At 41.3% G+C, this 15,100-nt stretch overlaps 1 protein-coding gene across 9 annotated transcripts in view; it reads left to right on the top strand.

Annotated features, from left to right (window-relative positions):
- Window positions 1-15,100, top strand: part of MAMDC2 (MAM domain containing 2) — a 400,592-nt gene that overhangs the window by 368,913 nt on the left and 16,579 nt on the right. For 8 of the 9 annotated variants that reach the window (XM_058695733.1, XM_058695734.1, XM_058695732.1 and 5 more), the window contains 2 exons: window positions 840-933; window positions 3,772-3,924. In XM_058695733.1, the coding sequence (XP_058551716.1) occupies window positions 840-933; window positions 3,772-3,924 (247 nt within the window). The remainder of the gene's footprint in view (window positions 1-839; window positions 934-3,771; window positions 3,925-15,100) is intronic. The other variant, XM_058695735.1, reaches the window with a different exon arrangement.

The following is a 15,100-nucleotide window of genomic DNA, read 5'->3' as shown; positions in this document are numbered from 1 at the left end:
TTGCACATGCACTGAATGACTTTATGCTCAGAGTACATTAGGTTAGTCATGCGAAGCAGCTTTGTAAACCACAAAGTAACAGTGAGAATCTAATATAAGTGGGAAGTACTCTTTGCTCATCCTGTGTATGAAAAGATTTTAAAATTGGTCTAATGAAAAAGAAATGCAAAACTTCTCTCCCGCTCTCTCTTTCTCTGACACAATGAATTCAATAATTGATGGTATGGATCTGTTTTTCTTTCACATAGAAGACTAAAAATGTTTGGCCTGATAAAATAACTGCATTTAGGGCTTTTATTAGTGATACCATCTAGGGACATTTATCTTTTCTTTGGAAATGGAACATAAGTCTCCAGATGGCAAATCACTGGGACTTAGTTCACAATATGAATGAAGTGCATTGCCAGAAATTCATTTCCAAAAAATCAATACTGTTTGCCCTGGAAATGTGTGTAAAAATGCTTGGAATACCATCAGCTCTGTATGCACTTTGTGGATTATCTGGGGGAAATATTTAAAACCTGACAGGTTTTCCTCTGCCATCAGTTAACCTCTTGCTTTCTTCTTTCAATTCTCTAAAGAATGTGAACTCATTTCAGCATTAATAGACACAACATATCATTATGAGCTTGACTCTACTTAAAAAAAGAACAGAAGTAATTTCAGGGTCACGTATAAATGCTTAGCTGTTACTCATGCCCCCGTGACCCGTAGTTCACGTGGACAATGAAGAGGGGTCTGTAGTTTGCTTGTGCATGCTTTGGGCTAAGTAAGTCCTAGGTTGTAAGAATTTCCAATGCAGTTAATGGAATTCATAGTTTTATTTTTCTGAATTGCAGGTGGTTTTCATGAGCCTATGCAAAAGTTTTTGGGACTGTGGACTGGTAGCCCTGGATGACATTACGGTACAGTTGGGAAGCTGCTCGTCTCCAGGTAAGATGGTCACAGTTGCAAGCTCCCTTTGTCTCCCAGGCCTATGCATGGCACATCCCGTTTCTCTAAGTATATGCCAAATACATTTAATCTGTGCTAGAGATGCCTGGGTGGCTCAGTTGGTTAAGCGTCCAATTTCTGCTCAGGTCATGATCTCATGGTTCATGGGTTCAAGCCCCACATCAGGTTCTGTGCTGACAGCTTAGAGCCTAGAGCCTGCTTTAGATTCTGTCTCCCTTGCTCTTTGCCCCTCCCCCACTCACGCTCTGTCTCTCTCACTGTCTCTCAAAAATAAACATTTAAAAAAATATTTTTTAATCTGTGCTAGCCTATTTTTTTGCTTTTCTTGCCAGAAGTGCCCCTCTCCAGATGTATGTGGTAAGTTTGGAACTTAAAAATGATGATTTGTTTGCAGTGTGTGACTTTGTACATGTGACTTGACGTCTGTATCCTCATCTATGAGAGAGGTGGTAATAGTAATACCTACCTGAATAGTGGGAATGATATACATAGATTCCCTAGCATAGGACCTGGCACAAAACAATGCATTAAAAATAAATGCCTTCTAGTCTAGTTATTATTATTATTTTTTTTAATTATGTCTTACATGAATGCAGATTTTCAAACAATATTGATGAAATTGTTATTATACAGATACTATACTAAACATGTAATTTTTAAATGATAGTAAAATAAATATTTTCTAAGTGAATTAGCTGACAGTGGAACAGTGGACCAGGCATTGAGGATAGGGACAAAATAAAGATGGCAGCTACGTGTTGGACTCGATGTCTAACAAGAAAATGGCGCATACCTCAACCCAGATCATTGGTCTGTATCTCCTAACTACCACTGCATCCTAAACCTTAGGGTATCTATTTCCTTAACAAAGAGGCAAACTGTGGTATCATTCTGGCCCTGGAGGATAATCTCCTCATTTATTTACTTTTTTATTCTGTCTTTTTTTTTTTTTTTTTTTTTATGAAATTTATGGTCAAATTGGTTTCCGTACAACACCCAGTTCTCATCCCAACCGGTGCCCTCCTCAATAAACCCTCAGTTTGTTCTCAGTTTTTAGGAGTCTCTTGTGTTTTGGCTCCCTCCCTCTCTAACCATTTTTTTTTTCCATACCCTCCCCCACCGTCTTCTGTTAAGTTTCTCAGGATCCACATAGGAGTGAAAACATATGGAATCTGTCCTCTGCATGACTTATTTCACTGAGCGTAACACTCTCCAGTTCCATCCACGTGGCTACAAAAGGCCATATTTCATTCTTTCTCATTGCCACGTAGTATTTCATTGTGTATATAAACCACAATTTCTTTATCCATTCGTCTCTAAAGAAGACATCCAGATGGCCAACAGGCACATGAAAAGATGCTCAACGTCACTCCTCATCAGGGAAATACAAATCAAAACCACACTCAGATATTACCTCACGCCAGTCAGAGTGGCTAAAATGAACAAAACAGGAGACTATAGATGCTGGAGAGGATGTGGAGAAACGGGAACCCTCTTGCACTGTTGCTGGGAATGCAAACTGGTGCAGCCGCTCTGGAAAACAGTGTGGAGGTTCCTCAAAAAATTAAAAATCGACTTTTTTAGTCTCTTGATTTGCAAGGCGCTGCAAGGACAACACAAAGAAAAACAAGATAAAAATCTCTACACTTGAGGCATAGAAAAGGGACTGAGGCTTCATCAGCTTGTACTGTATGTCAAATAAAATGAAGTAAAATAATTATTATGCAAGAGATGTAAAAAACGGGCTGTTTATTAGAGAAATCTAAGAATCTGGATGCGGGAAGTACAGCCGAGTTCAGACAAAGAAGTCCCCAGTTAAGTGGGAGGTGACGCCATTCTAATAATAAGAATAATCATGAAAGTTATTGAAGACAGTGTCCAAAGACATAAATATTTGTTTTTGGAAATGGAAAATAAGGCTCCAGGTGACAAAACACCAAGCCCTAATATTCATTTAGCTAACGTTTCCTGAGAACTTCATGTTCTAAATACTTCACATACATCATCTCCTTTAAAACTCACAATCACAGAAGGTAGACAAGAATATTGAAGACAGAAGAATTAAGTCACGTGCTCCACACAAGTTAAACTGTGCCTCCAGAAGCACACTTAGCTTTCACACATTCTCCACCTCTTCCAAACCAACTACTGAGTTGTTCTAAGGATTCTCTTCACTCAGCCAGGATTTCTGAAGAAAGCTCCAACATGAGACAATTTATTGTTTTCCATATTTCCATAAAGGCAGTTTGCTTCCAATTTTCAGTGCTTTGTAAGCTCATTCTGACAAGTAAATTCATCAGTCAGAGGAAGTTTCTATCTCAAAGTATCCCAATACTTTTGAATCTAGATTTAAAAAAAAAATTTTTTTTTATGCTTATTTAGTTTTGAGAGAAAGGGGCAGAGCTCGAACGGAGGAGAGGGAGAGAGAGGAGACACAGAATCCAAAGCAGGCTCCAGGCTCTGAGCTGTCAGCACAGAGCCCGATGCAGGGCTCGAACCAATGAACCATGAGATCATGACCTGAGTTGAAGCTGGACACCCAACCGACAGCCACCCAGGCGCCCCTAAATCTAGATTTCTGATCGTTCTCTGTCCCTGTGGCAGGACCCATGGTAGAGTCCAGGCTCTAGCTAGAGGCAAGAGCTTGGCATAGGAGGGTTGCCAGTTGGGGGCCGGTGGCGGGGGTGGGGGGGTGCTGCCTCTCCATAAGCACAGGCATATGGCCAGGTGACATTCACACATGCAGAATGGGGAGCCATGGGATGCATATTCATTGAAAGTGCCTCAGTAATAACAACACCTGCTGTTTCCTCACAGAGGGGCTTCCACCTCCACCTGGAGAGTGTACTTTCGAACAAGATGAATGTGCTTTTACCCAGGAGAGAAGAAACAGGAGCAGCTGGCACAGGAGGAGGGGAGAAACCCCCACCTCCTACACAGGACCAAAGGGAGATCACACTACTGGGGTAGGTGAGTTATGCCACATGGTGCTGTTTCCTAAGGAAACCTGAAATAGCATTGTGGGGGTCATTCACTGCATTTTGAAAGGTGCAAATTTATGTCTCGTGTCTAGAATGAACTACACACGTGATTCTCCGCCCATGGGATAGATCATTAAATATGTGCACTTAAAAATGTTCTTTCCGTTTATGCCTTGCTTATGTATCTTGCTGCAAAGAGGATGGAAATGGGCTTATTACAAAGATTTGCACACAAAAATAATTTAATGAGAAGTAGGTTTAAAAATAAAGGAGAGAGGGACAGTGTGAAGGAAGAAAAAATAGTGATCTAAACTGGAGCCAGGACTGAGGCCCTGTATGAGAAAGGTGCTGGCAGACGAGACTCTAGGAATCGGCCTCTACACTTTGCAGTGACTGAAACACATATGGAAAACATGATTCACCGTGTCCTTGAGATAAAAAGAGGTGAAACGATCCACCAGGGGGTGTGGGTGTTTTCTGTAGCAAATATATGAAGTCCGATAAAACAGACTGACGTTGACCTACTTGTCATCACCATGTGCAGCGATTGTAAACAATGTCAGTGATAAAATAGACCGTGCAGAATAGACCTTTCTCACTGACACTCTTGATGTCACTTGGTGTGTCCATTGGATGGAAGCACTCTCCCTGGTGCAGAGAAGCAGAACTAGCCCAGACAGGAAGCTCGCAGAGATGTTTCCTCAAGGGTCCTAACAGAGAAGCCATTATGATAGTACATACAAGGGTGAGTGGCATAGTGCTATTTCTTACAGCCTACCTCAAGAGAAGTCTACGGATAACACCACAGAGCAACCTACACCATAACCTGTTTGTTGACTTGGCTAAACTTGGTAGGGTGCAATCAGGAACAGTTTTATTTTATCTTCGGAGAGCTCTCTTCAAACAAATCCCAAAGCATTCTCCGTTCCCCACCCGTTGGCAGAGCCCATAGCTTCCCAGTCCTGTTAAGGTGTTAGACTGGTCACCTAGTTATGTGTGTTTAGAAGTCCAATCCAAATCACATCTCCAGTTTCTCAGTCAATTGAATCATCTCTCTTTCCCTCAGCATGGGCCTCACTAACTCATAGTTTGGAGATCAGAAAAGGGAAGAAGGTTCTTTTGTTTTCTCTGTTCTACTTCCTCATCTGCCTCTCATTTCATGATCCTTAATCAGGATAAGTGGAAGAGAGATTGAAAGAAGAGCACTTGTTCAAATAGTTGGTGCTATTTCAGACTCTTTCATGGCTATTGAATGTCCTCTGTTATGACACACATCAAATTACTGGCTTTTTGGGGAACTGCATCTTACCATTTCTGACAGTGTGCTCTCTGGCTTATCTCCTGTGACCACCTCTTCTTCCCATAGCGCTTGCTCTCCACGGTATAACCCACAGAGATTTTCTGCTTGGGTTCCACCTGGCAGTTGGGGCTTGGGTCTTTCCAGGAGCCCTCGGTTCCAGCCACCTTCCCAGTCAGTGTCCATGTAGCCTTAGGTACTGATGCACTCTTGCCTGACTAAGAAGATGTGCAGCTTGATCCTACCACTGACTTCTCTTTTGTTCCTACTGTGTTACCCTGTTCTGGGACAGCGTTGCTTCCAGAAGGCATAGCGTTGAAGAGATTCAGCATTGGTCCAAAGGTAGGACAGAATCCCACTTCCAGCACTGAGTAGAAGACTCTAAGGGGGCTCTAAGAGTACACACAGCTGTGTCTGGAAGACAGGAAAGTTAAGAGGATAATTGAAAGACTTGTATATGTGAATACTGTCTTGGTTGGGCATAATTTATTGCCCTTTGTAATAGACAAAATGCATTTAGGGCTAGATTTAGGAACAACTTGATGCAGACTGTGTGATCGGGAGCCAGTTTCTCTCTCCAGCCACCTCCCTGATCTGGTTTTCCTCAATTGGCTGCAATCTTCGACTCTCATCTCATGGTAGCAGGACAGTGGTAGCAACTGCAGGTCTTTCAACACTAAATTGAATGGAAAGAGATAGCTCAAACAAAAATACAAAAAGTCAGTCTTATTGGCTCTGATCGACAATGTCTTGAGGGCAAGTTACTGCCAGCCTTGTTTTTGAATCCCCAGAGGGCTTAATCTTGTACCTTGTATACTATAGATGCTCAAAAAATGTTGTTGGAATGAATTAATCAATCTATAAGCCCTCACTGATGCATATAAACAACTAGCCATTTATTTAGTAAAATCCCTAGAAAACAAGATAGTGGGGATATATCTTTTTATTACAAGAGGAGTAGAGAAAGGTCAAGAACGAATCAGCTTGAGTTCAAGTCCATTGTAATCACAATGTATTTATGTGCGTTTTTCTTGGGTGGGAGGAAGGTTGATAGCTTTTCTTCCATTTCTCGGAAACATCAAAATGGTAGTGGTAACAGATCTGAGAAGAGATACTCTCAAAGAGACCTATGCTGTGGTGGACTGCCATAGGGGAATTTTCTGGGTAACAGGCCATGGCATGGAAGAGAGGACAAAGCAAAAATAGTAAGCAGTGGAGGGACAGCATCTCTGAAAAGCAAGAGGAGGGTCACCAGGCCCCAGGACGTACAACAGACCCATGAACAGAGTCAACCCACTCACTAGGTATGAAACTGTGAGAAAGTTATGGAAAATCTCTAAGTTTCATTTGTGTCATCTTAAAAATGAAAATAATTATAGCTACTTACCTATTTACCTGCTTCATTGGCTGGTTGAGTTTAAACCATTGAGAGTTTTGGGACCAGACTGCTGCTAGGGTTCAAATCTCAGTTCTACCCTTGAACTTCTCTAAATCTCACTTCCTTATCTGTATGTGGAATAATTAATACCTACCTCATAGGATTATGTATGTATCATTTATGTATGAGACAACATTTAAAATGTGCTTAGGATATGACCTGGTATATAATAAATGCTTAATTAATGCTGTTAATTCATTTGTTCCTTCACTCAACAAATACTCATTGAGTGTCTGTTATGTGCCGGGTTCAGTTTAGGTACTTGGAAACACAGATGAACAAAACAGGCAAAGCAATCATTTGCCCTCATGGGCCTTCTCTTCTAGTAGGCAGGGGACAGACAACAAAGACTATACTTAACCATATATGATATAGTATGTTAAAAGGCAATAAATTGCTTGAGAAGGTAATCTGGAAAGAGTTGAGGTCCCTATCCTCATAGGTACTGAGAAGAAGTGTTCCAAGTAGAGGGAGCAGCCAGTGCAAAGCCCCTTGAGTGGAAGCAGGTTCAGTGTGTCCCAGGAATAGCAAGGAGACTGGTTTTACTAAGCAGGGTAAGCAGGGGAATGAGTACTAGGAAATGAGATCAGAAAAATAATGGTATGCCAGGCCCTAGAGGACCTTGTCATTAATCAGAAGGACTTTGGGGGTGCCTGGCTGACTCATTCAGTAGAACGTGCAACTGTTTTGTTGTTGTTGTTTTGTTTGTTGTTTGTTTTTGTTTTTGTTTTGAGCCTGCAACTCTTGAACTCAGGATCATGAGTTTCACCCCTGTGTTGGGCATAGAGATTTCTTAAAAAAAAAAAAAAAAAAAAAAAAAAAAAAATATATATATATATATATATATATACACACACACACATATATATATATACACACACATATATATATATATACACACACACATATATATATATATACACACACACACATATATATATATACACACATATATATATATATACACACACACATATATATATATATACACACATATATATATATATACACATATATATATATATATATATATATATATATATATATATATATATATTTTTATATATTTGTTGTTGTTGTTGTTGTTTTAAAGAATGACTTTGGATTTTACTTTACCTGAAGTGGGAGGACCCTGGAAGATGTTGAGCTTAGGAAGGAGGTGATCTGACCTGGCTTTGAGAGGATCACTGTGGCTGCTATGTTGAGAAAAGACTACAAAGAGAAATGGGGCAAGAGTGAAATCAGAGAGCCCCATCAGGATAAGGTGAGGCATCCAGAAGACAGTATATGGTAAAGTGAGGGTGGATTTACCAATGACAGTGGATTGGACTAGGGTAGTAGCATGGAGGTGGTAAGAAGTGGCGAAATTCTGGATATATTTTGAAAGTAGAGCCAACAGAATCTCTTGATAGGTTAAATACGGGTGTCAGAGAAAGAGAGAAATCAAGAATGATTTCAACGATTTGACATGAGCAGCTGGACAATGGACTTGTCAACAACTAAATAGAAAAGATAGAGTGGATAGGTTTGTCGGGAAGATAAGGGAGATCAGGAGCCCAGTTTTAAATATGTCAGAATTGAGATTCTTAATAGATATTCAAGGGGAGGTGTCGAGTGGGCAGTCAGAAGTTCAGGAAAGATGACTGCTCTGGAAGCTGTTGGTATGGCCGATATTTCAAACCATGTGACTGGGAGAGAGCGCTAAGGGAGTAGGAGCAGAACCAAAAGTGGACCAAGGGATAAGCTTTTGGAGCATTCCAAAGTTCAACGGTCAGAGGAGGAAGAACCAGCAAAGGAGACCGAGAATAGCCAGTAACCCTGATGTCATTGTATGGAAGCCACTCTCACGGGGCTATGAGAAATAGGGGCTCAGCAAAGATGTCCCTGCCTTGCCTTCCTCCTCTCCGTGAACTCTCCTTCCCTGGCTTTTTTATCACTCGTGGCAGTGGCTCTTACTGCTACCTCCGTCACTCCCATGCCAGCCTAGTCATAGGTACCTAATCCTTTTATGTGTGTATCAATTTTATCTTCCCAACTGGATTATAAATAACTCGAGGGACGGGTATTTGGACTCAGTATGAGCTTGCTAGTGCTGCCTTCCTAAAAATACCACAAATACTGCTGGGCAGCTTCAACAACAGAAATTGATTTTCTCATAGTTCTGAGGGGCTAGACGTCCAAGCTCAAGGTGTTGACAGGGTTGGTTTCACTCTGAGGCTCTCCTGCTTAGCTGGCAGAGGCCCTCCTTACCGCTGTGTGCTCACGTTGTCTGACCTTGGCCTGTGGTGTCTTCTCCTTATCTCGTCTTATCAGGACACCAGTTATAGGATTAGGACACACCCTAACAGCCCCATTTAATTTAATTACTTCTTTAAAAGTATCTGCAAATACAGTCACATTCCAAGATACTGGGACACATACAATTCAGCCCATAACAGAGTCCCTCCCCAGCGTTAGTGCTAAACAGGGAAGGAGCTGGGTGAGCCCTTCCTGCATAAAGTGGCCCTTGTCCTGCCCTTCACATCTTTCTGCTAAAATAACCTAAACTTGTTTGTACCACATTCTACCCCTTCCCCCTATACACAAAATCTGTGAAAACCTAGCAAAAGCACATTCAGTAGATACTCAATTACTCATAATTTGGCTCCTTTATCTACATTTTTCCTGGCTTATAGGGGCACATGTTAGTTAACTTGGTGTGGCTTTGTATAATGAAAATGTTATGGCGGTGTTTGCTTTGTCTCTCTGAAACTTTGACGGATGTCTCAGCTGGTTGGATGTTTCTGCAAAGACTGTAATGCAAAAACCTCTTAATGTGTTCAATATTCGCTCCCAGCAAATGCTTTATGCATTAAATGAAATTCTCTGGTGCACAATCAAGAGAATTCTGATTTTTTTTCAGCAAATTGCTACTAGGGTCTGCCTTCTTCTCCATTCTTTTTCTTGCTTGTTTCAAAACAAATTTTTAAAAGGTTCTCAAGGCACCTTTCCATTTTCTAACTAAAGAAAGTCTTTTACAGGTTATATCTCTTTATGCCTATCTACAATAATGCAGATGAGGCAGCAAATTTTGCTGTGGTCACCTACATATATAGCATCGGATGGAAGGTATTTTGGGTCTGTTCTTAAAATTACTGTAACAGGGGCACCTGGGTGGCTCAGTCGGTTAAGCATCCGACTTCGGCTCAGGTCATGATCTCACCATTTGTGAGTTCGAGCCCCACGTCGGGCTCTGTGCTGATGGCTCAGAGCCTGGAGCCCGCTTCGGATTCTGTGTCTCCCTCTCTCTCTGCCCCTCCCCTGCTCACGCTCTGTCTCTCTCTCTCAAAAATAAATAAATAAAACATTAAAAAGATTTAAAAAAAAAATTACTGTAACAATTGTTTCACTCAGGAAATAATGTTAGCTAGTGATCATTTATGGAACATTTGCCATGTGCAGGCACTTTACTGGGAGCTTTACATCTTGCCTTAGTCAGTATGAGCTGGTCTAACAAAAATACCACAGACTGGATGGCTTACACAACAAACATTTATTTCTCTCGGTCTGGCGTCTGGAAAGTCCAACATCAAGGTGCCAACAGATTCCGTGTCTGGTAAGAGACTGCTTCCTGGTTCATAGATAGCCATCTTCTTATTGTGTCCCCACATGGCCGAAGGGGCAAAGGAGCTCTCAGGGTTTTCTTTTAAAAGGGTACTAATCCCATTGTTGAGGGTTCACCCCTCGTGACCTAATCAGCTCCTAAGGGACCTACCTCCTAATACCATTCACATTGGGGGTTAGGATTTCAACACATAAGTTTCGGGGGGACATGAACATTCATTCCATAAACACATCCTTACCACAACCTGTAAAGTTAGAGGAAGTGCCTGTTTTTCACATGAGAAAACCAAGGCTCAGAAAAGTTAAGTGTTTTTCCAGAGTCACACAGCACTAACAAGTAGAGTGGGGACAGAGTCTCAGGAATGGCAGGCTCTAATGGCCATATTCTGTCTACTCTGTCTCACCAGAGTTTCCCCGCCTACATGATACTAAGAGACCACAAATGACCAGGAACAGCTGTGACAGCTTATATGTGAAAGGCACAATACTTCATGTAGCAGCATAATCTCACCCCCAAAACCCTTCACCCAAAGAGGGGTATCTTCTTTTGGACAGGGTATATTCAAGCTGATGGTATTTTTAGACATCTATAGAAATGCATCTAGCAGAAAGTAAATTCTTTTCTGAGCTATTTTAATGTCAGTGAACCAGTGTTGTAAATTTAACTCCCTGGCTGCAGCCTGCACACCTATCGTGTATCCTAAGCCCTGAAAGAGTGGCTTCTTTCTCTAGCCTCCAATGGCTTGAGCCATATGTGGGAGGATATATTGGCTCTCAGATCACATTATGACAAGCATCACCCCTTCAAAAATGAAAGCATGAGCCAATAAAGGCCCCGTTAAAACATTTGTTTATTTGTTAAAGCCACCAGTATCACAGGCTACATGTATATAAGATGAAACATCTTAGAACTGGGAGTGGTCATAAATTTATACAGTGCAGCATCCAGATGATCTTCATATAGTCCACTTTTTCTGAGCATCTGCTGTGCCTTGTGCACCAAATAATTGCCCCCAGAATTGTAATAAGTAAAGTAATAAGAGTTCAGTTCTAGAGATGATGGAACCACATAGAGAGAAGCAACTAGCTCTCCTTGGGAGCATGTTGATGGATGAGTGAGAGTTCACCAAGAAGAGTGGCAGGGTGAGGTAGCATCCACGTGCAAGGCATGGAACCACTAAGCAGTATGGCAGCTTCAGGGAATTCCTAAATGGTTCTACTTGGCGGGTCTAGAGGATACTGCCAGACAGGATTCCCAAGAAAGTGAAGTCCAAGATACAGGTTTGCATGCAGGTAGTATTTTTTGAGATGTGATCCCAAGAAGCAGAAATGTGGGGCAAAGGCAGCAAAGCAAGGAACCAGGGAAAGCTGATACAAGGATGCATCATGAACTTGGCCACTATTGTGTCCAACTGTTGCTTGATCCTATGGGAACTTCTGAGAAGCCATGGAGATTGCCAGAAATATTTTGGAGATTTTGGAGTTTTGCAAAGCAACCCCCTCCCCCACCAGATATCCCAGGACCTACTTTTTATTCTTAACAATTTTGGGTCAGTCTTTTGTTAGCTTCAATTGTTAATATCACCTAAGGCAGTTGTAATGTTAAACAATCATTTAACTGATTGCTTTTGACAAAAGCCCCTGGAGATAAGGCTGTTCACACAAAGTAAGGTCTACCTCAGTCAAATTAAATCGAGAGAAGCCCTGAGAATGGAACTTTTCAGTAAGTTGCCAAATAGGTCAAATAATGATAATTTTCTGGGGACAGGGCTTTAGGGAGTTCCAAATCAGTTCTGCCCCTTGCAGAATGACTGTAGGCTGATGCTTTTTATGGATACTTTAGTTGTAAAGCTCTTGGTTTTCAATTATGTCTCGGAGTAGGAGTAGGAGTAGGAGAGATTAAGACGGGATTAGGGCAGGTTAAAAGCTCATCTTTCTTAGCAAGATTGTCATTTTTCTTGAACACTCTTAGATTGCTATATGCCTTTAGTTAATTTCCAGAGTTCTGAAGAAGTTGATTTGACTATTTTTTTCCAGTGTTCTCGCTGCTTTTATAGGGAAACACATTTTTAAGAGGTCCTTACTCTGTACTGTATTCCACATGTATGTAGTCCACATCCCTCCTCCAGCCTGTTTCTCTTTAAGAGACTCAAGTTCTTTCATGAACTTCTTCCTTGTAATCTATTTCCTGGACATAATATAAATGCTCAAATTATTAAGTTACTAAGCATAGTTATTTTACACCTCTTAAAAGTGATCGTGCTATAGCTGGGTCACCTGTGGTCCTGTTTCTCTTGTCTGTTTTTCCCTCCACTTTGGCCCAGTTTCTTGAAATCTCTGGTGTTTTCACTGAATACTGGACATTGGGAATGAAGAATGATAGAATCCTTGATGATGAAGTTTTTTTCCTCCAGAGAGGATTCAGCCTGTTCTCAAATAGACAACTTGAGACAAGCAGGTCACCTCAGTCCCATCGGAACTGGGCTGACTTGAGCAGGTATTGCTTTGCTAGACCACCCTCTCCATTCTCCCCTACCCCTAGGGTATATTCTCTGAGAGCATGCCCTGGGGGTTTATTAAGGGCCCTCCTCTTCAGTAGTCCTAAACTTTAATTTTTTATCTCTTCAGCTGGTGAGATTGCTGAAAACTTTGTTCTGCCTTTGAGATTGCTGAAAACTTTGTTCTGCATTTGGCCTCTTGGCATGAGGCTCTTCTTGCCCTCTACTGCTTAAGCGTTCAGCACAAGCCCCAAGGGAAGATTGCCAAGTGATGGGCTCACTGTTCTGTGCCTCTCTTTTTGCACAGAACTTGGCTCTGAAGCAAGCTCTTACTGCCTTGGCAACCCTGAACTCCAGTTATTATCTTCCCAATGCAGGGGTTCCATTGGTTTCTCTGCCTCATTTTAGCTGCTCCCTGCTTAGATTCTAAACTGAATAGGCAAATGCCCCAATAGGAACAGCAGCGGGAAGAATGTTGAATTCACTTCACTGACCTCCTTTTCCTGGGATCTTGGCACCCTCAAGTCCTTGCTGTTTGGGAAACTCTCGTGGTTTCAAAACAGGTGTTTTCTAAAATATATAGTTTTTATCCATTGTTTTTCCACTTCTCAGCAGGAGTGTAGGTCTGCTCCAAATTGCTCAACCTATCCACAAGAGGATGTCTCTGGCATTTTATTTTTTGGCATCATTTATTTATGAATTATTATTATACTCAAAATTTGAAGGCATTTGCTCTTCTCTTGCACACCAACCAAGCTTAGTGTTTTGAATGAGATCTTTGTGTCTCTGGCCTGTTCTACCCAAGGTCTTGCTGTATCTGAGATTATGTTATCATACGGTGTTCTGTTCTTTGATGAGGGGTAGTAGGAGGAGAATATTAAAATTTACATTTATATTGCCTTTGGCTATAAACCGCTTGAGAGACTGTAATTTTCTACTTCTTTCCCTTTATAACTCTCAATCTCGTGTAGTAAATATTGGAGACAACTGACACAGTACTAAAGTAGTCCGAAAATCTTTTATTTAATTATCATGGAAACCACTTAACAATCACCTCATATTTTTTATTAAAAAGTTATTTTTATAGTAAATGTAATATTGCTTAGATGAATGTCTCTGGAATTTCTCTCCAGAAGAGAATATGGTCTGAAAGAAGAAGAAAATTTTAGTTGACTCAACAAATTAATAACAGTTCATAGATTTATAGGATGCTGAAGGTAGATAGGATCTTCTAGATCCTAAGGCAACATAGTCATTTTAAATATTAAAACACTGAAACCCACTCAAGGGAGTTTTAGGTATTATCTGCTTGGATCCTAGGATAGCAACAGCAAACCTGTGTGTGAGTAGATGTATGATTTAAACAATAATGGAATTACATCCAGAAAGATCTCTTATTGCCTGCCTTGTTGATTTACTGCTATTTTTGCATTTAGTCCTAACAATATTTGCCATGTGTCTTTTGATAATACAGGCAGTAAAATAATGGAAGTATGTAAAAATGGCAGAACTTTCTGTCCTAGACATTAGTGAAATAATACGTTCAGACTCTGGACCAGCAGCACAGTGTCTTTCTCCTTGATGACTGGAGGGTATTGGTTTGGTGTAGGTGATAACAGAATCCTTTTTGAATGCACTGCATTCTGGGACTTTCAGAGGATATACTTGTACTTGTAGACTGCATTCTACCTTTTCGCTTCCCATCCTTCCTTAAAGCCTATCAATTTACAGTTGGAAGAACACACAAAAGAAGAAAATGGAAAGAGGAAAGGCGTACAAAACTGTTTATAGACAACTGGATTAAACGGACAGAAAATATGGGTCCATTAAGTAAGAAGAGAAGCTGACAAAAGGCACAATGTGGAGATGCCAGTTTATTGTGTGTTTATTAGACTTAACACTTCATCATACATAGCAAGGGAGCTGTAGTTCCTGACTCACTAACTTGCCATGCAAGTTTTCCACAATCCAGGGTGTAGCGTGGTGTAGTCTAGTGGAAAGTGTTATGCCCAGAATTCATGATCCCCAAAGACCACTAGGGAGCCGAGTCCGATGTAAAAGCAAAAGAGCTTTTATTCGAGCTAGCTTGAGCTCAATCCCCTACCTGCACCGACGCAGCGGTGAGATACCGGGGAGAGAGAGCGAGTTTCAAAAGGACAAAGGTTTTATTGGGGCCTACGGGCAGTTGGTGAGGTAATGGCTGTGGCCTCAGCCGATTGTCTGGGGAAGGGTCCGAGTCCTGTTAGGCAGGTGAGCGGGAGGTTACTCAAGGGGAGGAGGCATGGTCAAGGTGAAGGACACAGAACAAGATGGAGTTGGCTGGCGTAGG

The sequence above is a fragment of the Neofelis nebulosa genome, chromosome 12 (genome assembly GCF_028018385.1).
Source record: "Neofelis nebulosa isolate mNeoNeb1 chromosome 12, mNeoNeb1.pri, whole genome shotgun sequence".
In the NCBI taxonomy this organism is placed as follows: Eukaryota; Metazoa; Chordata; class Mammalia; order Carnivora; family Felidae; genus Neofelis; species Neofelis nebulosa.
Note: the sequence above shows the minus strand (reverse complement) of the source record. Positions and strands in the feature narration are given on the sequence as shown.